The sequence below is a fragment of the Camelus ferus genome, chromosome 3 (assembly GCF_009834535.1).
Source record: "Camelus ferus isolate YT-003-E chromosome 3, BCGSAC_Cfer_1.0, whole genome shotgun sequence".
Classification (NCBI taxonomy): Eukaryota; Metazoa; Chordata; class Mammalia; order Artiodactyla; family Camelidae; genus Camelus; species Camelus ferus.
In genome coordinates this window covers 47848157-47873640 of record NC_045698.1, presented here as the reverse complement: position 1 = coordinate 47873640, position 25484 = coordinate 47848157, and the positions used below count along the sequence as shown (strand labels likewise).

Here is a 25484-nt window from a genome sequence, read left to right as displayed (position 1 = left end):
GGAACTCTTCTAGGTATTTTTGCTTCAGATCTGGTAAAGTCCAACTCCACTTAAATTACTTTCCTTTTTTTTAACAGCTATTTCTTCCTATTAACAAAGTCAATGGTAAAAGCAATTTCTATTTGAAAAATTAATAACTATAAACCTAAGTGGCAGACCTTTTTAGAACATAAAAGTTTGTTCCAGAAAACTGAAATATTGGTAGTAATGAAACTAACTGCTAAGTATAATATAAAAAGAGAGGAAGCAAATGCAAGTGAGAGTGTCTACTGGAGTGGATTCACCATGTGGCAGATGACAGGTCACTGTAGGGCTTTCTGTGTAGTTATGGTAGTTAACCTGTAGACTAATAATATCAACCTGCTCAAGAGTAGGACCCTTGCCATTACCCTCTCCAGATGTCTGTATGAATTACAGTGAAAGATAATTATAATTCTAATGTTATAGCCACTGAGAAAAAAAAAAGAACTGAAGAAATAACAAAGATGGATGTCTAGTTAGAGTCACATTTGGACTTACAAGACCATCAGGTGAAAGCTACAAAAAACAAAAACCCATTAATGCTTTAATACCAATATTCCATCACAAGGTTGAAAATTCCTCCCTCCTCCCACACTCCCTCCTCCTACAATGAACGTTTTGTTATGAGCCTGTCTCACCTGCAGGCAGCTTCTTGTACTCTCTTGTTGCTATCCAGGATACGCTTTAACAATTCTGTCATTAATGGCTTCAGGTACGTGTCTGGGGGCTGGCTGACTACCCAGTGTGCATAGCGGCTAAGAGTCCAGCACGTTATGGAACGCACAAGAGCCTTTTTATCAGAGAGGCACTGAATAAGGTGAGGAATGAGCTCAGGGAGGTATGGAATCATGCCTTGCATGCAACCTAGGAAAAAAAAAACAAAACTGAATCTTTCAGACAATGCTGAAATTTGGTTAAAACAAAATTATTTCATATGAATACTAAAAATGATACATGTATCCATGAAAAATATTCAGATCATCTTCATTTTAATAAATATATAGCAATCACCTGTTCCAAAACTATTTAAAAAATAACTGAAATGAGAGCCAACTTCTCTTAAGTATCTTTCAGTAGGGTTAGGATAGCTCATTTTACTTCTGCTACAGAAATGCCTATAAAATGCTTCAATTTCTTACAGTTGTTTACAGATAGGGCAGAACAATAATCCTTTATAAAGGATAATGGCACTCTTGACTTGGGTTTCTTACACTTACCCATAGGACAAAGTTATTTTTCTAGCAACAGGGATGGTTCTGACATCAGAATCTTCTCATTCTGTTTCCTTTATTACCATAAAGGCATTTGCAAAACATCTGGCTAGGGTTATACATAAGCCTATAGTTGTTTAATAATTGATCAGCTCAAAGTAAAAGCTTACCCTAAGATGGCTTTTAGATTCAAATATCCTTTTTAAAGTTAACGTGGACCATGGTCTTATCTACCCCACATCAGCAACACAAGGGAGCAAAGTATGTGAATTTAAGACTGAATAGATTTTGCTTAAGGAGTAACAATTCCTTAAAACAGCATAGTCGCATTCGCGCCTATTGAGGATTCAGACTTACCTTCAGCAATTGCTCCTAAAACCAAGATGCCTGATTCTTTAACAACCCATTCATGATGAAAAAGTAATTCTTTCAAAAGGGGCAAAATATGTGGCAAAAGCTCATCACGATACACATTTGCAAGAACATCGAGGGCAGCGGCAGAACATTTTCCTAAAGAAATATTTAATTCAAAATTATTATATCAACCTCTATTATCATTTAGTTATATATATCTACGTAGAAATATACAGACAGATGAACTTGTTATATGTACAACACTTTATTTTTACCTCTACAGAGTTTCAAAGAACTGAATTAAATAGGATAGGTAGTCTGTCACAGGAAAAATACTTCTGACAAGAATACATTTTTATCACCAAGAATTAGCAAACTAATTATGAAGATATTTTACTCTATACATGACTGTCATACTAGAATTAATTTGTCTACACAGAAAAATTAAAACAAACACCGTCCCACTCAATGAAACACTTCTAGAATATGATGTTCACTGCTACAATCTTGCAGGCAAAATGTGTACATTATTCCTGCTTAATATTTCTAGTGGCAGGTTATTCAGAATCAAGTATGTAATGATTTAGCTGGAGGTCAGGCAAATAAATTGGAATAAAAATCACTGGCACTGGGGGCTGGCTGACTATCCAGTGTGCATAGTGGCTAAGAGTCCAGCACATTATGGAACGCACAAGAGCCTTGTTATCAAAGAGGTGCTGAATAAAGTGAGGAATGAGCTCAGGGAGGTATGGAATCATGCCTAAAATATGCTGGAAAACATTCTTAACAAAGGAACTATTAACAATGGGACTATATATCAGTTCAAATTTCACATAACATAGTAAGAACAAAAAAAACTGAAAAAACATAATTAAGTATCTAAATTTCTTCCAGCGTGAACTAGCCGTAATAAAATGATTGATCACAAACGATTAGATGAAAAAAACCCTCTTTAAAAAAAGCTGTTATGTTGGCAGAAGTAACCTTACTCATCAACAAGGGTCTCAGTTACCCTGTATGGTAGATCCATCTAAATGAGTATTATATGGACATGAAACAGAATGAAATCTTTTTATGTACTGATACAGAATGAATTGTATGATACATGGAAAAGAATCATCAGAGTACATATAATCTGATTTCACTTTTGGAAGATCAGTCTTCCCTCCAAAAAAGAAGATATATAGGCGTACCTCAGCTACTGCAGGTTTAGTTCTAGAGGACCGCAATACAGCGAGTCAACTGTATTGGTTTCCTAGTGCATGTAAAAGTCATGTCCACACTACACTGTAGTTTCTTAAATATGCAACAACTTCGTGTCTAAAAAAACCCATGTATGTATCTATCTTAATTAAAAAATATTTATTGCTAAAAAGTGCTAACCATTATCTGAGCCTTCTAAAAGTTATATTTTTGCTGGTAGAGAGCCTTGCCTTGATGTTGATGGCTGCTGATTGGTCAGGCTGGTGGTTGCTGAAGGCTAGGAAGGACTGTGGAAATTTCTTAAAATAAACCAACAAGGTTTGTCACATCAATTGACTCGTCTTTTCACGAACGATTTCTCTGTAGCATATAATGATAGCATTTTTACCAAGTAGAATTTCTTTTAAAGCTGGAGTCAATCTTCAAGGCTCGCTACTGCTTTATTGACTAGGTTTACTAATATTCTAAATCCTTTGTTGTAATTTCAACAGTCTTCGCAGCATCTTCACCAGGAGTAGCTTCCATCTCAAGAACCACTTTCTTTGCTTATCCGTAAGAAGCAACTCCTCATCCGTTAAAGTTTTATTACGAGATCGCAGCAATTCAGTCACATCTTCAGGCTCCACTTCTTATTCTAGTTCTCTTGCTATTTCTACCACATCTGCAGTTACCTTCTCCACTGACGTCCTGAAACCCCTTAGAGAAGAATCACTTCTTCCAAACTCCTGTTAAGCGGATATTTTGACCTTCTCTCATGAATCACGAATGTTATTTATTAACGCATCTACAATGGTGAATCCTTTCCAGGTTTTTAATTTACTTTGATTCATCAGAGGAATCACTATCTCTGGCAGCTATGAGCCTTACAAAATTTATTTCTTAAATAGTAAGACTTGAAAGTTGAAATCTTTTTTTCTGAGCAGTAGGTCTCAACAGTAGGCTTAAAATATCCAGTTAACCATGTCATAAACAGATGTGCTGTCATCTCAGTTTTCTTGTCCCATTGATAGAACAAAGGCAGAGTAGATTTTGCATAATTTTTAAGGGCTCTAGGGTTTTCAGTATGGTAGATGAGCACTGGCTTCAACTTAGCCACCAGCTGCACAGCCCCTAACAAGAGTAAGTCTGCTCTCTGAAGCCAGGCATTGACTTCTATTCTTTAGCCATGAAAGTCTCAAATGCCATCTTCTAATAGCATGCTGTTCTATCTACAATGGGAATCTGTTGTTTAGTGTAGCCACATTCATTAATTATCTTAGCTAGATCTTCTGGATAACTTGCTGCAGGCTTCTTCATCAGTATTTGCTGCTTCACCTTGCATTTTTATGTTACGGAGACATGAAGGTTTTTTCCTTAAACCTTGTGAACCAACATTTTCTTCTGCAGCTTCCTTACCTCTCAAGTTTTCAGAATTGGAGAGTTATTAGCACTTTGGTCTGGATTAGGCTTTGGCGTAAGGGAATGTTGTGGCTGGTTTGATATTCTATCCAAACCACAAAAACTTTCTCCTTATCAGCAATAATGCTGTTCTGCTTTTGTATCATTCATGGGTTCACCAGAGTAGCATTTTAAATTTCCTCCAAGAACTTTTCCTTCACAATCACAACCTGGTTAAATGGCATAAAAGGCCCAGCTTTAGGCCTAACTTAGCTTTCAACATGTCTTCCTCACTAAGCTTAATCATTTCTAACTTCTGATTTCAAACAAGAGATGTGTGCCTATTCCTTTCACTTGAACACTTGGAGGCCATTAAAGGGCTATTAATTGGTCTAATTTTAATACTGTTTTGTCTCAGAGAATAGGGAAGCCTGAGGAGAGGGAGAGAGACGGGGAATGGCTGGTGGGTGGAGCAGTCAGAACACACACAGCATTTATCAATTAAGTTCACCATCTTGTATGAGTGTGGTTCATGGAACCCCAAAACAATTATAATAGTAACATCAAAGACCACTGATCACAGGTTATCACCATGACAAATATAATAATGAAAAAGTTTGAAATATTCCAAGAATTACTAAAATGTGACAGAGACACAAACTGAGTAAATGCTATTGAAAAATAGTGCCAACAGACCTGATCGATGCAGGGTTGCTACCAACCTTCACTTTATGAAAAATGCAGTTATCTGTGAAGTGCAGGAAAGTGAAGTACAATAAAATAAGGTATGCTTGTACATGTGTTTTTCTCTATGCGCACAGGAAAACTTCAGGAAGGACAAAGAAGGGTGGGCTGTAAAAAGGAAATGTTCCCCCCCCCCCAATTCAAGATACAGATTTACTTTTGCAGTTATCTACATTAAATCTTAATGCATCCTCCCCCCAGTCTTAAAGTAGGGATACACTGGGAGGTAACCTGTGATAGTAGTGAAGATCTCGGGTTCTCTTGTGTAAGATCTGGGTTCAAAACTATGTCCCATCAAAACTAGCTATGCTAACCTTAGGCAAATTCCTCTTCTTGCAGTATCTTTACCTACCTAAGGGGGTTGGAAAGATTAAATGTGATATGCATGCAAAGTTCTTGGCCCAGGGCTGGGCACATTCATCACTCTAAGGAACCATTAGTAACAGGAAATTAAATGGGCAGCAGAGGAATCACCATTATTCCAAATAAGTTACAAAGTTCAGGCTGATGATTCATGCCCTTAACTGCTCCATCAGTTACTAGAAATCCTAACCTTCTAAATTACATGGTGGTTCTTAATTGGGGGTGATTTTGTTCTCAGGGGACATTTGGCAATTTCTGGAGACACCGCTGATTACTACAACTGTGTATGTGCATGGGAGCACTACTGTCATCTCCTAAGCAGAAGTCAGGGATGCTGCTCAACATCCTATAATGCACAAGACAACCCCACAACCAAGTATCGTGTGGCCCCAAATTTCAACTGTGCCATGAATTACAGCAGTGAAGATTAAAAACCAGCAAGAAGCAAAAACAAAACACAGGTGTCTAGGTTCCTTCCCAGAGTTATTTAATTAGTGTGTGGCCCAGAATCCCAGGCTTAACATATGATGTGGATTTGCAGCTAAGGTTGAAAACTAACAGAGATTTAAAAAGTGTACTTTGTAAGTTTGACTATGACGAACCAATTTATATTATTCTAGAAATTATCCATGATTATTTATATCCATAATCATCTATCCATGATTCTAGAAATATCCAGCCAATTCTCATGCAAATTATCACAAAAATAAGGCTGTTAGGAAAACAGGAAAAGCTGTGGCCAATGTTCTTATTTCATAGTATCAAACAAAACATATAGCCTTTTGAGGAATGACAGGGTGACTTAAGAAGTCTTTTTAAGGAATATAGTGAAGATTAAACATAAGAACAGATGCATCAGGAAAACGCAAAACAAAACCACAATAAGGCATCACGTCACATCCAGAATGGCTATAACAGAAAAAAGATACATAACAAGTATTGGCAAACATGTGGAGAAACTGGAGATCTAAGACACTGCTGGTGGGAAAGTAAATGGTGGAGCCACTTTAGAAAATAGCTGGCCTGGCAGTACCTCAAAAGGTTAAGTAGAAAGTTACCATATGACCCAGAAATTCCACTGGGTTTATACCTAAGAGAACTGAAAACATAAACCCACACATAAAACTTTACATAATGTTCACAGTCTCACTACTCACAACAGCCGAAGGGGAAACAAAATGCCTGTCAACTTATGAATGGATAAATGAGATGTAGTATAACCACACGATAGGTTACTTTTCTGTAATAAAAAGAATGAAGTATTGCTACTTGCTACAAAGTGGATAAACTCTGAAAACATACTAAGTGAAAGAAGCCAGTCACAAAGGACCACATTTTGTATGTATTCCATTTATAGGAAATGTCCAGAATAGTCCACAGAGGCAGAATATAGACTGATAGTTGCTTAGGGCTGGGGGACTAGAAGAAAATGTTTCAAATTTCCTATGGTGATGGTTGCACAACTCTCTGAATACACTAAAAAACCACTAAATTGTATCCTTTTGTATGGTTTATGAATTGTATGATATGGTTTCAATGTATGGCATTTTAGTTATTTCTCAGTGAAAGTGTTATCAAAGCAGGAGACTGTACTTCTCCCTCTCTGACTTACTTAGATTCCAGTCAGAAATTGTATCGTCATCATCGATTTCATCGTCATCGTCATCTTCCTCTTCAATTCCATCTTCATCATGCTGCTGAGCCACTGTCCTTGATCGATGAAAACGTGGCCTTATATCCTGTTCACTGTCAGGAATTGTCTCATCTTCTTCAACATCGCCCTTTTTTTTTTAAAAGGAAAATTATGGTTATATTCATTGTAAACTAGTAATACGTATACAAGTAAAAGACTGAGAATATCCAGAGATGGGGTTATGTATATGATTCTGAAGTACAGTTGACTCTTGAGCAACAATTGGGTTTGAACTGCACTGGTCCACTTGTATGCAGATTTTTTTCTTCTCCCCAGTGAAAAAGTATTATAGTACTACATGATCCATGGTTGGCTGAATCTGCAGATAGGGAACCATGGACATGGAGGGCTAACTGCAAAGTTACATGGGGATTTCTGACTGTGCTGAAGGTTCGTGCCCCTAAAACCTCGTTGTTCAAGGGTTAGCTGTACACCTCTTCATTAAGAACCACTTCTCTGTGCAGAAGAGAGTTCTTTGTTAAGGGGAGAATAGGCTATCACATAACCCATGTTAGAGAGCAGGCACTCTCAGTCGCATTATACTGTCTCCCACCAGTTGGTATAATCTGGACTACTTTAATCAAATTCAGATTGTATTTAAGATGTTTTAAAATAAACTCTAAATAATTCAAATCAGTAAATTCATGCTAATTCTACTAGTGTCACCACCTAGTTCCAACTAAGAATCTATTACCACCCAAATGCATTATATTTGCTTTTATCTTTGAACTCTGTGGCATATTACATAACAAAAAGCCTATTTATATAGGAACTACTCTAAATAAATGTTCTATTAGTCAAATTCAAAGATCTATTAAGTCAATGAAAATAATCTTCCTGTTTCATCAAGAAAGTTTTCTTACCTTTAGTAGGATAATATCTATATCTGAGTACTTCATGCCATTCACTAACACAGGAATCAACCTACAAAGAAATGAATTCATGAAACAAAGATCTAAAGATCTCAACAGAATTATTAAGAAGTCTTAACTTCATGAATACTAATTAATACCAATGAAACAACTACCACTGCTAATACTGCCTTATAGCATATTCTATGTCTGTCCTTCTCCAACGATGAGCACTCCTACTACGTATCTTAGGCCTTTTACATACTCATGCATGGGATCCATCAGATGGAAACTTACTGGGGATAAGAGAGCTTGTCAGTGCTTAGAAATAAAAACGGTAAAAATTTTTTTTTGCAATTTCTCCCCTAAGAATTTATCCCAATTGGTAGGGGGTGGGGGTACAGCTCAGTGGAAGAGCGTATGCTTAGCATGTATGAAGTCCCAGGTTCAATTCTTAGTATCTCTATTAAAAAGAAAATTATCCCAAATATATGAACAAATATTTCCAATTTTTAAAGATTGATGTTCCTTGTTTCAAGAACAAAAACAATGGAAATAATCCAAATGTCTACCATTCAGGGCTTGGTTAAAAATAAATTACAGTGAAGTAAAACACATAAAGCACATTTCCATTTGAGTTAAAAATGAGATTACCCATGTAATTACTTGTATACACAGACTATTTAGAAAGGCTATACAATAAACTGCTATCTTTGGAGAGGTGAATGAGTAGGCTACAAAGGGACAAAATTCATCGTTTTGTTTCTAAATGGTGTGACATTTTTACAATGAGCTTACATTCAGTATCTGCATTCATTTTAATTGTTTAAAATATAAAAAAAAGTAAATCAAAAGGAGTTTATCCAAAAGAAATAATGCAAAAAGGGAAAAAGAACTCTATGGGCAAGGTTATTATAGCCTAATAAAAAGTCTGGAAACTTACATTTTAATTTCTTAAGAAATTAAGAACTCAAATTTCCAATAAGAAAATAGTTAAATAAATCAGAATACCATATCCAGTCTGAAGTATTTATGAAGTTACCATGTAAACATGGGAATTGCAGGTATACTAAAATGTTTATGATGACTAGTTAAAAAAATATGTATCAAAACATATTAACTAAAGGTTAACATACTAACTTCAGTTCCTCTTGTAGCTATGATAGGTTTCTTAAGCTTTGATTTGCTTGCTTACTGCCCCATCACACACACTTAAATGAGTCTACTGATGATAAACGGTGTAAGAACATTTTGGAAACATGTAACAATGTCTACCGTCCTCTGCTTCCAAATTTTACCTTTAATTATTCTGGGTATTCATGAGTGCCAGATGTGGGCTTATGAATAAGCACCATCCTTATAACCTTGTAAGAAATGAATTATGATCCCTATTTTACAGATGAATAAAATAAGGCTCAGAGAGGTTACATTGTTTCCACAAGGCCATAAATTTTCAGTGAATTTCCTTTCTGTACTCTAGATAAAAAAATCTCTCTCCACATGTCTTTAGTCTTTGTTGAGGCCTTACTTCAAACAGTTACATGGTTATTTAACATCCATTAAATAAATATGTATGAAACCAATTTGGAGTACAGCTCTACTATCAATGAGGTAATTTTGCAAGTTATTAACCAAAGGAATACCAATGATAAAAAGGAAGCAGTAAGATTTAAAAATTGTAAAAAAAAAAAAAAAGTGGGCCACCCAAACTTTTATGTTCAAAGTCCTTCTACATTCTACAATAGATTAACAGTAGTAATTTAACATTATAGCTAGTGTATCATAACTAGATAAAATTTATAATGCACAGAACCATACTTTGTAAGCTTCAGGCATTTCACAGGAGAACCAAGTCTATTTGGATCATCAAGTATTAAATCATTTTAAATCATTTATGATCTTTGTCAATAATTTCAGGAAAATGATGAAGATGGATGGCAGACTACAAAATACCAAAGAGTTAACATAAAGTGAGGTAACAAAGTAAAGACTGCGAGCCCCCATCTATTCTTTGAATCTTTTTAAGATGAAAGAAACTGCAGCAAGTTAAAAAGTTACAGAGAAAGAGGCAATAGAAAGGGAAAAGTTGAAAGAGAGAATTTATCTGTCTAAGGGAGTGAGATCCCTAAGGATAAGAAAAAAAATCATGCTATCTAAGACCATAAATAGGAAGACTGGTTAGGAAATAAACAATTCACATGAAAATTCACCTGTTAAGTTTTGGGGCAAAATGAAGGGTCATCTGTTTTCCCTACAAAGCAGAATTGCTCAAAATGCATGAAGAGAACTTCAGAAGAGTGATAAAGATCTGAAACAGCTGTCCTGGTGAAGGGAAGAGAATAGCTATCTAGAACAGGAAAAATTAGCAGACAGTATCAAGAGTCCACTTGACATTGAACACCGTGGACTTCTAAAGCTATCAATCCTTTTGGCAGTGTAACTTTTCCCATCAGTATTTAAGAGACAGCAAAGACAGTTCAATTAATCCAGAGCGGGGGTAGAGGGTGGGGTTATGGTAGGTGAAGTCAGTACTGTTGGATCCGGATGTCAGCGCCAGACCGACAAGAGTAAAAAGTTGTGCGGGGAATAAGGAACTGATAAAGCTGTAAGAAAACAAAGTAGGAAAGTGAGACATGGGAGTTAACTGTGACTGTGGCAATATGGCATGTGTTTGATGAATTCCAATCATACAAAGCAGACCAGTATTTTTGAACAGGTCTAATTGTTAAGAAGCTTTTTCCTGAAGCCTCATGTACCCATGAAGGAAGAGAAGAGAATTTTAATGCAACATCAAGAAAAGGCAATGATGTTCACACCAACAATGAATGTTTACTGAGTACTTAAACACATGCTGGGTATTGCGTTAGTTGTTTTACATGAATTAATCCATAAATTTAAGTCCCAGGAGATATTAATGTACAAGAATAAAGGTGGGAAAAAGCCAAAATAATTCTGGGGGAAAAAATGAAGACCTGCTCTACCAGCTAACAAAATATATTAAATGTTCAATAATCAAAAGAATACAGTACTGGTAAAAAAAAAAAAAAAAGAAAAAAAAACTTATGGCCCAGAAACAGATAAAAGAATTTAATCCTGTCCTTTGTTACATGAATGCTTTTTATGTGAATTCATTTTAATGAGAGATCTCATCACATTAACAATTTTGATTCTTCAGCAAACATTTTTTTTGCTCATACAAAACAAGAATCTGGTTGACAGAGCTAGGAAAAGCAAGTTCTTTTATCGTGTTTTTAATCTTAGGATCAGACTGATAGTGATATTTTCCCATCTACACAATGCATCATTTCAACTAAAAATAAAAGCAGTCTTGTTTTATCGAGATCACCTAGCTATAACTGCTCTGATCATCTACTAATATTATAGCTTAGGCTTTCATTAATAAAATATCTTCAGTTTTTATAAGAATTGATGTCTGTTTATATGACTTTTAGAATTATATGGTCCTATACTAAGAAACAAGCATATCATAAAAGTGGCACCACAAATTAGAGAGAAAAGAACTAATACATGGATTTCCTAATGAGGGAAATCCATCTAGCCCATCACCTTCCATTTAACTACCAAATAAATTCTAGATTGACTGGAATATAATATAGGTGGAAATGCTTTCTTGGAGGGGAAAAACTGGAAAAGAAAAAAGAACTAAATCTGACTACATGAAAATAAGAATATCCAAGTAACCTAATATCTGAAAAAAAATACAACTCCACTAATACTATAACATATTAAAACAAATGGTTTTGTTGTTTGCTCATCCAGATGGCTAAGATTAGAGAAATTACAATTAATTTGGATGGCAAAAGTTGTGACAGGATGGGACACTGCAGGCAGGGTGTATACTGGCTTATAACTTTGTTAAAGAAAAATGTGGAATATTTAGATGAACCTTTAAAATGCTTAGACCTTTGGCCTTAGTAAAAATCACTTCTAGGAATTCTACTTGAAAGAAACCACTACTTATGGACAAAGAAAGATGCTCACTCCAGGATTATATATGAGTTTTAAAAAAGGAGGGCAAACAACTAAATATTTAACAACAGAACAGTTACATATATACATACATATACTATGTGCACTGTGATGGAAAAGTACTCAAAGTTTAAAGACTAATGTGACATGGAGGAAAGCACACAACACACAATAGCTGCGAAGAGCAAGCCACAAAATAGTATAACCAAAATGTTAACACTAACCATAGCGAGATACCATGTACGCACTACCAAATAATTCTTCTCCAAACACCCTGAATATATGACCATTGGCATATGGTACTAATCAGAAAAAAAAATTAAAAGACAACACATCAAAAATACTAGCGATAATTACTCAGGGTGGTAGAAATCCAGGAGATTTTAAGTTTTCTACATTTGAATTTTCTTCTATGAGCTGTATTACTTTATTTTTAAAAGAAAGTGAGCATTACTTTTAAAAGTAACTGATTTTAATAAATCAAATCATTATGTTGTACATCTAAAACTAATACAATGTTCTACATCAGTTTGTTTACCTCAATAAAACTGGAAAAAGTATATTAAAAAAGTAACTGATTTAACAGCATCCACGGGGTTAAAAACAGGCTTAACAACAGGTTAACCAAAAATCTCACAGCATCACAACTGGTGGGAAATCCTTTTAGAGGGGAAAAAAATATCCATGAGATTCCATAGTCAGACTACAAGGATTATTATAAAAAAATTGTGCCATCGATTACCCAAAATTAATTATAATTTACAAAAGTCACGCTCAAGTAATTAAAAAAAAAAGTGCTTTAAAAAAAAAAATCTCTCAACTTATACCATCAGTAAAATTAAGTCTGACTTCTTTAGAACTTCACTACCTGGTAGCCGAAGATGCAACCTAAAAATATAAAAATGAGGAATCACTGCTAAATTTATTAACAAGGTAGCATTCATAAGAAGGAACACTTACTTGGGAAGATGTCTTACGAGTACATCTTTGCATATTGGTTGCTCAGCCAAAGTGAGCCAAAATTCGCAGGCTTCTAAGGCCACGTTTTCATCTTGATCTTGGGTCCTCTGCAACATGTACTGTAAACGAAGGAAGGTTAGTATTAATCAGTTTAAATTATACAATTAAAATAAATCTAACCCAATTTCAGCAAGTTAATGGTCCTTTGCTATGGCCTTGCACTCACTTTACAATGGGTCTCAGCCTAGGCTTTGGAATTTAAAAAAAGCTGCCTACTCAATTTACAATGCAGTCAATTTAAGAACCACTTCTTTAGAACACTAACTACTGTAAAGTGTCCAATTGATGTTTATCTGCTTCTGTATTAAAGGTCTATTTTGTTTCATAAACCACTGAGATTTTTAAAGGGTATTAATACTCAAACATTAAGTCTTAGAAACATAAAAAAAACTCCATGAAATCTTTCATAAAATGGACAATCTTTTTATAACATAACTCAAGTTGTCTCTTTTAATTACAATCAACCCTTGAACTACATGGAAGTTGGGATGCCAATCCTCCAAGCAGTCAAAAATTCACATATAACTTACAGTCAACTTTCTTGGATCCTACAGTACTGTAGTACATATTTAGTGTAAGAAATCTGTACGTAAGTAGACCCTTGTAGTACAAATCCGTGTTGTTTAAAGGTCAATTGTAGATAATTTCATATAAAGACATATATATATATTACACAATTAAAAAAATTTTCTTTTAATTTGGAAAGAAATAGTGACATTTCTTTGTCAACCTGAATTTGTAGTTGCCAACAAAATAGGTTTATCATGTTCTTTGAACATACCAAGACAAATTCACTCTTGGCTGAAAAAACATCTGATTCCCAAATCTATCCCTCTTTAAAAAACCTTACATACAAAACCAAAATAACCATAATCAAAGGCACTGATTTCTCAATATACCTGGGACCGAAACTGGGGTGAACTGATGAATTCTTCAAACCTATTCTACTCACATACATCCTCTGTTTGAAAGAAACATCCCAAATGACAAAATATGGCAACACAACAGTTGTGACAGGCCAACCCCTATAACATTCCACATCATGTCCTATTACTATGCTGAATACTGCTCAAGAAAGAATTGTAGTCTTATAAATTAGGCTCTCCGTGGCAAATGATAAAATGTCTCTCTTTTCTGGTTAACTCTAAACTCTCACTAAACTTTCAACCAATCTCCTCTGATTCTTCTAAACACTTCAGGGAGAACAGGCTCATTAGAGAAAATGCCATTTATTCTCTTCTTAAGTTGCTACATATCCTTACGTCTACAACTCTTTCCTAATGCTTTAGAAAAGGAGTTGCTGCACATCACAGGTACCATCCTTAGATCCTAGACGCCATCCTTTAAGTACAACTATATTCAGTAATATGAAAATTAGGTGGTATAGTTTGACTGTAGCAACGAATACTGCCCAACAAATTACTTTGTCCTAGTAATAATTATATCTTATTGTGTATTCCTTCCTTTAATTATGGCTGAACTGTGATCAAAGTAATTAGAATTTCCTAGTAAAATTATTTTAACCATACAGGGGCTGAAAAAGAGCCTTTAAAAATCTAAATGGTTGGCTAGAACTCACTATAATGGTTACGTATTTTCTACTCAGAAATCTCAGTTACCATAAATCAAAAGATGATCAGATCAATTTACCAGTAATGGGTAGAAAACAAACTCACAACTGCCACAGTTTTGTAGCCTAATCCATATCTAATAAATGCAAATAATCTAAATATTTCCTAGTTACACAGGTTAAAAGCTATCTACTCTTTTAAATAACTTTCCCCCTCTATAACATCTTAAATCTCAAGAAAGAAAAGTCACCATAAAGGTAATTTATGACTTTTAGATAATCATAACTTTTTTATAGTCCCCCCACAAATGTGAAAAATGTGTTAAATAAATTGGAAAACTGGTTTCACATTATACACATTGTGCCCAAGATTTTTCTTGTTGTTGGGGGAGGGGGAGGTAGGGGGTGGGGACGAGAAAGCCTTTAAATTGCCTGTATTACCTCAACTATATTGTGCATGTGAGGAAGCAGGCGATCCATTCGAACTTCAAGCAGCATCACAAGTGCCCGGCACACATTTTTCCGGACCTCTGGTTCTTCATCACCAGCCAATGCAAAGAGATTCTATTGCACAAGAAACATTTTTTCCTAGTTAAGTATTCCAATATATTAGAAAGGTTTACACATAATAACCAGTAATCTCCAAGTTGGTAACATTTAAAGAAACTGTAAGGAAATATACTACAAATAAATACTGATGAATTAATTGGCCTGTAACATCAGGTTATAAAATAAGACAAACACATGATAATAACTGCCAAAAATTATGATTTTGGTAAATCATCTAAAGCCATTCTTTTTTTTTTTTAAAGAAAAAAATGGAAAATTTTATTCAAGCCAAATTGAGGATTATAAACCCAGGAATAGCATCTCTGAAAGCTCTGAGAACTGTTCCACCCATTAAAAGTCAAGGCACAGTTACATGAGTTTTTTGAGATGGAGAGCTGTACATTAAATGACATATTATTGATAGGCATACACAATCCAGATCTAAGCGTCATAATGGCTCCTTACAAATCAAGAAGGAAAGCCATTCTTTCTGATAGAGTATGAGTGGTTGCGTTTTCAGGTAATTTTTAGTTTGTGAGACTAAAACCATGTCATTAGAACATAGGGGCATTCATCCAGCTCACCCAGAAAAGTAGGGATAATCATTAAAATACAACTTGATTTACCCTTCAAAATTACAGTCTGTCAAGAGATTATTCCTACCAACTCTGATTCTTAACAGGTGTAAATTCTGTAAAAGCAATGGCAATTGAGAAATATATACTGAGTTTCTAACAACATAACCCTAAACTGTTGCTGTTCATTGAGTCAACCACCGAAAAAATACAAGTAGCAACTGATTTATGCCACTCTTAGCAAGTTTCTCTACAAGAAAAAAAGTCTGAATGAACAATACACTATTTTATTTATTTAACCATCACAAGTCCAAGATGTTGTTATTCAATTTTACAGATAAAGAAATGGAAGTTCAGACATTATATAACTTGCTAACCAGTGGGGGAATCTGAATTTGGTTTTTCCAAATCACTATTATTTCACTATACCAACAAGCTCCACTAGAAGAACAATTTGTGTCTTGCAGAGGTTCAAGATGAGATGTGAGAAGAATAAGTCTTCTTCTTCTTACTTATTGTTTTACTTTATTCACAAACACACATGCATTGAAAGTAGTAAAAAAATAAAAACACCAAAACATTAAAATAATTAAGTAAAATCCAATGTGTTCCACTGTCTCTTTCCAGGAACCACAGAAACATCAACTAGATGAACCTAAAATCTTATTATAAGAAAGGGGTAAGACAATGGAAAAGTTTAAATATCAAGTGATAGTATGTTAAGTACTGTGGTAGCATTTTAAAAACTTTGATTTCTCTATGTCCTACCTCTACTTCTGAGACTTTAAAGACTCTGTAGTTGTTCTTTTAATCAGATATATTTTACATGGTCAGAGAAGAATACTGTGTTTCCAGCAGGTGCTGCTTATATGTTAGAAACATCCTTCATTAAATCTGATGTTGTATTAAGTATGAATACCCAGCTTTGCCAAGGTATATTACAGCCATGTATTAGTAACCAACACATTTCTCATCAATACTGTAAGACATTAGCCCCTGAAAAAAATCACTGATAAATGAAAAAAAAACCCAGCCATTTACTCATTTAGTAAATAGTTATTAAGAGCCTACTAACGTGTCCAATGCCTCCTCTGGAGGTTTACTGCTCTTGTAGGATGGAGGACTTGTTGAATCTTACAGGATTATCAAGTAGCAAAGAAGTGTTACTATGGTATTTAACACTAATGGAAAATATTTTTAAATGTCAGGAAACGTTCTTGTTCTACTTGCTGAGTATGGCCCTGTGGACTTTCAAGAGAATTTATTTTATTCTAAATTATTTTTCTGTGTAAGATGCTGGTATGTTTATCATTGTTCTCTTTATTAAACTGAAAGAACACTAAGAGGAAATACTATTATAATTACAAAGAGACCCACTACTGCTTCTAAAAATATTAATAGCAGTTGTTAACATGTGGAGTGCTTATTCTGTAGTAGGCACTGTTCCAATTTATATTTAGCAAATATCTTTACAACAATCCAACAAAGGAGGTCTATTATTAGCTTTATTTTATAGAAAATGAAGACATGAGTTAAATAATGTGCTCAAGGTTAACAGCTACTAAGCTGTGGAGGTGGGATTTGAACCCAGTCAGTCTTACTCCAGACTTAATGCTGTCCACTCTCCTCTATACCAAAGTAGACTGAAAACACTTTGAAGCATAAAATGTCTTCATGTATCCCTAGCACCAAGCATAGTGGTAGTAGGTACTCAGTAAAATAAGCTTAAGATGCATGTTTCAGGGGGCAGGGTACAGCTCAAATGGTAGAGCACATACTTAGCATGCATGAGGTCCTGGGTTCAATCTCCAGTCCCTCCTCTAAAAATAAGTAAATCTAATTACCTCACCCTCAAAATAAAAATTAAAGAAAAAAATAATTAAGACGCATGTTTTGGTTTCAATTTTTAAACGATTAGAGGATTCTAATGGCTACTACTTGCAGTCTATTGGTAAATGATGTTTAGAAAGAAGCGTGTCAATTTAAGTGATGAGAAAAAAAATGACATAATATCCACCTCCCCCTTTCTTATAATTTCACATCAGAAATGCCAGCATGATGGTCTCTGAAGGATTTTTTAAAAAGAACAGTTGAAAAGGAATAGACTAAGTAAATTTCATTTGATGAAAATAAAAGTGAAGTGCTTAAGGAACTTTAGTAGTCCTTCTACAACTGCTGTTGTCAAGCAGAAATTCTGAAAAGGAATTCTACTGCTTAAGGTTCATGGCCAGAAAATCATGTTCTTATTGTCTTTCTGCTTTTATCAAAAAGTTAAAAAGTACCTTTAGAAATGCTTGCTGAGATTTAAGAGTACTTCCCTGAAACTTCTCATTTTACAATGAAAACCAACAGAAAAATAGAATTACTATCCTTTTAGTTTCTACTTTCACAGCCTCTATCAAATTAAACTTATCCAATCTCTTTGTGTTTCAAACATCACAAATGAGCTGAGATTTAACTTCTATATGCAACTTGAAAAGTAACCGAAGTAGAAATTTTTATAATTAAGATATTACACACACAATACCATAATCAATGTTTGTATTATGATACAAGTAGAAAACTCAGAGAGTAAAAGTAGTTTTACTTTCAGTTAAATCAGTCTATACTGTAACCAATTTTAATACTATCAGAAATAATTTAAATACTGACAGTTTATAATTACAAATTATATATTTATAAAGTAAAACTACATGCAATCTGCATTTTCTAACCTTCTCAAAAACAAGGTAGCAGGGGGGTGCAGGGGAGAATAAATCTCACCTCAATGAAGGAATCAATGTGCAGCATGAGAGCTTGAGTTCTACTGATGATAAACTGATTGACACACGCAACAGCGTGAGACCTAGAAACAAAATTTAAAATTTAACATACACTAATTGAAACATACACTTTTTTCTATTTACAGGAACTTAAAACAGTCCTCCATTAAAATATTATGGTGTATGTATAGCTACACCCACCCCCCAAAAGAATGAGTCAAAATTCTCTATGTATTAATACATTATACACATTCCTTGTTAAGTGAAAAATGCAGGCTGTGGAGCAATATATTAATGCTTCTAAGAAAGCAAAAAACTGTCTAAAAGGGTATATTCACTCTCAAGATAGTTGGATGGGGACATAATGGGAATGTCCTACAGCCTATGTGTTCTAAGTGTCTAATTTAATCCCACAGCAATTCTTAATGGCACTACTATTAAAAATATACCCATAACCCAGTCACTTAACCTCCACTTCTTCCCTAGTCCAAATCATCATCTCCCTTCAAGATTATTCCAATAGGTTCTAACTGGTTTCCCAAATTCCACTATGCCAAACCCCACTACCTGTTTGACACACATGAATAAGACCATAGTATCCTTGTTCAGATTATTCCAATAAGACAATCTATTTTTTTCTACAAAAGGCCAAAAGGTAAATATTTTAAGCTTTGTGGGCCACAAAAGACCTCTGTGGCACCTTTATTACCTGACCTACCTTCAATCTTTTAAAATATGAAATCATTCATAGCTCACAGGTCATGGCTGGATTTGGCCCCATGGGTCAGTCTGCTAACTAGTCTAGACATCCTCTATAATGTGGCTAGTTTCTACCCGTCTAACTTCATTTCCTACTATGATACAAAGTTTTTTTCTTCTGTTACTCTAAAAGGCTTGTTCCATCTTAAATGTTCTTTGCCTTCATTGTTCAGGGTCTCTGCACAAATGTTACCTTTATAGAGAACCCTCTACATAAGATACCTTTGGACAACTGTCTAGCCCCTTATTCTCATTATTTTTCCATAGTATTTATCATGAAATGGTATTTGTCATGGGGGAAAGGAGATACTACATGAATAAACTGTAACTGTCATGCAAAGGAATGGTATATAGTAGTCAAAACAAATGAGCTACAGTGACACTAAAGTATGGATGAAGCTTAGCAAGAGAATATTATTATATGATAAAGATTAAATTCAGTGTAATACTTTTTATAAAGTTAAAAACATGTATACATATATACACATTTTACATATATAGGCAATAAAGCTGTTTTTTAAAAAATGCAAGGGAAGGATAAACTTGGGGTTAGATGTAGGTTGCTGTCAAGGTCTTAGCTTTTGTTTTGGGCAGTGAACTTGAGTGATTATTAAAAATATCCAATAGATAACTAAAGACTAAATGGAAGTGGGCTATAATGAGAATGCGTCATGAGCTAAGAATCATAACCCAATTTTGTGTACCTCTAGTATGATTAAAAAAATAAAATGGCTCTAATTTTTAAACTGCTTAGTCATGCAAGAGATAAAACTATATTCCTTTGCCTCATTTCATATTCTCAAAGTCCAACCATTACTGAGGAAAAAAATCCTTACAACTACTAGTAAATATCGGTTAAACTGCATTAAAAAGGTGTTAATGATGCAGAATAAAATGCAAGATTTGTTTACTGCACAGCTAAAACACAGCAGATGGTCATTTACTCAAATACACATTAAAATGAAAAAGTTTAACAGCAACTTGTGTACAAGAGAATCTCAAATGGGTACTAATGAAAACATTCTGTATCACTGAACTTTTTGTAGAAAATGAATTCCCCTATCTAGTTAACTATATCAGGAAGAGTAATCTTAATTTTGAAAATGTTATTATTTATTTGCATGATATTACCACAAGTAAGCATCTATTAAGTTTCCACTATAAGTACAACACTGTAATGTTATCACTTAAGAAGTAACTAAAATTAAAATGAGATAAAAAGAACTAAATAGAAAATCTAAACAAGAAAAAGATGACTAAAGTCCCAATTACTCTCTGGTCACATTGCTGAAACTATAATCCTTTGGAATATCGGTTGGAAACTTAAAGTAAGCCCTAATGGGCATCTGAACTAATATAGAGATAATGCACTGAAGTTCATGCAGTTGGATATCCCTAAATCACTGCCTCTTTAATCACTGCATAATTTTAAAATAGTAATACGATGTATATTCTACATAAAAGCATGAAGTACTGACAACTGGAAATAAAAATCAAAGCAACTAATAATCAGAAGAGCAACGACTTTTCCACAGAAACAATAAACAAAAGGCACGTTAGGGGAAAAAAAAATGTAACCAGGGTTGGGGAGGGGAGAATACAGCCACCTGGGAAACTTCAGGTGAAATCAGTGACACACACTTCAATAGTGTAATAAAGGCATCATGTAATTATAGTTTGACAGGATAGCTGATGGTAATAAACTTAAAGGCTAATTTAATAGTCTAAATATGATATTTCAGTAACTACATGTTAGGAACTGTTTAAGGAACTAGGAATACAGAGAAACACAAAGCAGACCAGGTTAACTTCAGGACTAGCCAACCAGGCCTACTATGTGATTTCAGAGTGTATTCAAAAACTTTTCCACCCTCACATCTAAAATGTTTTTATAATTAGACATAAAACCTTTAAACTAAAATTACTAAGTAAGATGTCAAATTGAAGCAATTTTTATTACACAGCTGCAAATGAAAGTACTTGTTGTACTTGGTAGCATTCATAAATTAAAAAATTAAAAAACAATAAACCCCCAAACACAATTAATTTTAGCCTTACACAAAGGACTTAAAAAGTGTGACTGTTAACCATTACAAATGTAATTAACCTTGTAGACAGTAAACTGTCATAATCAATAAAAATTTCATCAGGAAAAGTCAACATTTCAAAGGTTGTTATTAAATTTCAATTATAAAGTCCACCTTTGTGAAATGGTCAATTATTTTCTGCTAATCACAAAAATACTAGGTCATGCAAAACAAGGGAGTGATCAGGCTTGTTTCAGAGTTTATAAATTAATTTAATATTGGCTAAACAGGTACCTTATTTTTGGACTACTGTGCTTGAAGAACTGCAAAAATTTGGGAATCATGATGTTGAGAGGACGATCTAAAACATCACTATCTAAAATCTCAGCAGAATCTTCACAAATCTTCTGAAGGGCACCAAATGCTCCCTGTCAAAGACATTTAAATTATCAGAATTAAAAATGAAGCCATTTTAAAAACAAATTGAGGAATATTGACTAATTTGTACGGATTAATGTTCTCAGCCCACATAAAAACTGCCTCTAAAATCCATATTTAGTCATCAATTTAAGAGAAATTATTATACCATTTAGTTATCTAAAACCTCAGTTTAAATATAATGGTACAGTTCAATTTTAGCATTAAGTGACTTAGAATTTTTTGGTTGGCAAGGATTGTAATAAATATCATCTAATTAAAAAATCTAACTTCTGTGGTATTCTTGCCAATTTTAAGTCATCACTAATTTTTCTCTTATTAAATACCAGTTTGTTAAAACTGAATGTAAAACTCTACATTTATGTATAAGTGTATTTAACCACTGTATCACTTCTCTTTCTTAAGCACAGAAAGAGGTTTTAATTTTCATCAAAAAAATTACTTAACATAAACCATTCATTGACAAAACCTGTTAAAAGAGCAGGCAATTCAAATGGGCAATAACTTCCCTACAGCCATCTTACACAGAAGTGGCTAACACAGAGAACTCCTGTACACAATATGTAACACCTACTAGTTACCTCAACCACTTACTTTCCTCTGCTTTTCATCAGCAACACCTTGGTGCTTACTTTCCATAGTACAGTTAATTTAAGAATACTGTCCCTTTAAAATATGACTTAGGTAGTAGCCCCCCAATTTCACAATTACCACAGTTTAAATTTTTTATTTTTGCAAAATGTTTGCTTAAAATTTTGATCTCCTTTTATGCCATTACCATTATACCAAAACACTATTTAAATTTTAATCAACTGTTACCTGAGGGCCAAATACTATTTTTACTTTAGTTTTTCTGTAATCTTTAATCTTACAGAAGGCATTACTGGAAAAGGTATATATGAGAATGCAAGATTGTTTTCTTTTTCTTTTAGGGAGGGAGAAGAGTGACTTTAAAGATGCCTTTGCTAACTTTCCCTTTCCCTAGTACTCTCTTCCCCAAGCCAGATCTCGCAACAAAATGTTAAGTCAAAAGACCACCTGATTCCTTTTTGTTCGGTTATTCCTATGCCTGCTCTGTCTCCAAGCCTTACTCTTTTTTGAGACAGAGATAGATCACTGCCTTAAGAGAGGCAAATACCTAAAATGATTTCCATTTAAAACAGATTTCTACCCAAACTGGAAGTCTGTTAATGAAAGAAATGGTTAAGGTAGTCACTAAGTGAGAAATTACAGAAAGACAAATTCATACTGACTCCCTCTCACCTCCCCAAATGGAAAGGTTGCTACTGATTTGATCAGTGGCAAAGGGTCCCCAGCAAAAGATTGTAATTAATAAAGGATTAAAACTAGACTTGATACATCTTATAACAAAAAACAAGAGGCACAAAAACAATTTAGAGAAGCTGAAAACATACTCATGTTCTGGGAATTTGGTAAATTTATTACAATACAGTTACAGAAGGTATTTCCTTGCAGAAAATATAGTAAAGAGGTTTTACACCTTAATGGTCTTCAAAAAAAAAACACCAGTAAGATAAATGATCACTAATGTAACAGAAGAAGGTAACTTTAGGCTTCTAAGTTTTGAAATTTGATGTTTCAGAGGAAATTTTTTCTCTTAAGGTTACTAATAAGCAACAAGACAAAGAAAATAGAAAAGAAAAAATACGTATGAAGTAAAAATCGTTACCTCACAAGTGTTGTAATCTTCAGAATCCAACAGGCTACAGAGTTTTGGTAAGAGGTCAGGCCAGTTCTGCAATTCTCCCTTGGAGGCTATAGTTGTAATCAAAATACCTTGAAAGAAAACACACACCTTTAGGGGATCTGACTGCTTTATGTTAAGACACTGCCATGTGAACAACCACAAGCTAATATGCGTGCTTACAGGTATGTGCATGGGGATGTACACGTACACACACACACTTAAATGTTCCGTATCAGCCAGACTTGCAACCCCATGTCAATAACAACATTCATCAAGGACCCTCATGACACATACGTGGAAAACCTACAGCATAAATCAGATCTTTCTAGTCTTGTTTTCCAACACTCCATCTTATTTTTAACAAGTATCTGTACCAAAGACTACAATTTGCTCTTCTCCAACAGTACCAAGAATAATTCTACTAGTTAAAATTATCCCTATTTTGTAGAGATCATATACAAAAGAGTGGAAAGAAAATATACCAAAATGTTAGCAGCACTTACCATTGGGCAATGAGTATGAGTCTGTTAGGTTCAAATAAAAACACATCAGGAAGCTAAGAACAGCTCTCGGACTTAACATAGGATCAAAACCATGGCCCATGGTACAGAGTGAGAAAGTAGATGGGCCCTTAATTGAGAACAATCCTAGATGCTCACTCTGCAAACAATCCCTCTCCTGCAGACAGGCCATATACTCCCCACAACAGTCCCCATTTACTCAATTGCTGGCAAGGAGATCTTGAATCATGGAGGCTAAGTGCCACAGGCTGACTGATCATGTCACTGACTGATCTAATGATTTCAACTGTGCTGTGTAGCTTAGTTGTAATAGTTAAGGATTATGCAGATACACAAATTTGTAACACAAAAGTTTTGTAATACTTTTCTATGCCTTAGTAAATTTAATATTAGTATAATGTAATATTGCTTGGCAATTACAGATCTTTTCGTACTATAAGAGTATAAACTCTGACAGTAGGCAAATTGTATATAATCTAAGCTTCAAAATACTAATTTGTAAAAATAAAGAAAAAGTTCTCTCTCCATAGTTATTTTGAGAATTCAGTGAACCATGTATACAGAATGCCTGGCATGTAATAAATACTCAATAATTATTACTAAACAGCAAATTCCACTATTCATGTGTACAAAAATTCTCTTTGAATTTTCCACTGTTAGTTTTGAGAAGGTTGCTCCCAATGGTAAAGAGTTAAAAAAAAAAAATGCAGAGTCAAGTTCTTGGCCAATATTTATTCTCCACTAAAAAAAATTATATGGTAAGAGGGTCAATGTATTGACAACATTTTAAAGATATAACCCTAACAATCAAGTAGCCTTCTGGTAAGACCAAAAAGCAGCAAGACTAATAGTAGATCTGTTCCTTATTGCCATTTATTCTTTCCTAAAATTGAAATATAAAAGAACCGAGGGAAAGAGACACCACCAATCTGCCTAAAGGAAACCAAGTATGTCTTCAAGCAAGCAATAATAAAAATTAAACACAAGCTACAACAGTCTGACATTTATGACTTCTGCTAAGAGAGCACTGAAGAATGCTGGCAGCCACAAATTCAAATTTATCTTGCCCCATATAATCTCATCCACTTTCCAAAAATCTGATGCCAGCAGAGTTGAATGAATTCTATAGAAATTTTCCCACCTGTGTATGAACATACATAAAAGGATGTTCACTGAAGAAAACCACAAACCAACCATTCATTCTTTAATGGGAGAAACAATTACGCCTATCTAATGGATTACCACATAGTCACTGAAATGTGGTCCTTCCAAATATACTTCCTCGTCAAGATTTCGGCTACGTACTGCTAAGATTAAAAAATTTTAAGAAGACTGGCACACACTCACCATCCTTTTTACCAGAGTAAAGAATTCGGTAGAAAATTAGGAGGGTACATGAGGGTCTATAAAAATAACCTAGGGAGACCCTTTTCTCAAATTATAAATGCCCTCTATCTATCCTATCTAAAATCAGTGTTAATAATAACAGTGTTTAATATTTGAAGGGAAGTTACAGAGCATCTGCTTTTTAAGTAAAAGATGAACTAGGTACTTTTCAAATCCACCATGAGACAAAAGTACAAACACAAAGAACTTTTAACAAAACTGACTGACTCATTATGGAGATTCTTGACTGATTTCTATTTAACTAATATGCCAGATTAATAGAAGCTTTCCAGGTCCTTGTAAAATATAGCTGCTGAAACCCCGTGGCATATTGAATCTGCCCCTTGGTGAACTACTCTATA

General features: G+C 34.3%; 1 protein-coding gene across 3 annotated transcripts in view; it reads right to left on the bottom strand.

The window, feature by feature from the left end:
* TNPO1 (transportin 1) overlaps nt 1–25484 on the bottom strand; it is an 85480-nt gene that overhangs the window by 22251 nt on the left and 37745 nt on the right. For all 3 annotated transcript variants that reach the window (XM_032474007.1, XM_006176694.3, XM_006176695.3), the window contains exons 5-13: nt 23198–23304; nt 21364–21497; nt 18285–18366; nt 14839–14961; nt 12768–12886; nt 7830–7890; nt 6886–7054; nt 1590–1742; nt 660–885 (exon numbers count right to left, since the gene is read on the bottom strand). In XM_032474007.1, coding sequence (XP_032329898.1) covers nt 660–885; nt 1590–1742; nt 6886–7054; nt 7830–7890; nt 12768–12886; nt 14839–14961; nt 18285–18366; nt 21364–21497; nt 23198–23304 — 1174 coding nt within the window. The remainder of the gene's footprint in view (nt 1–659; nt 886–1589; nt 1743–6885; nt 7055–7829; nt 7891–12767; nt 12887–14838; nt 14962–18284; nt 18367–21363; nt 21498–23197; nt 23305–25484) is intronic.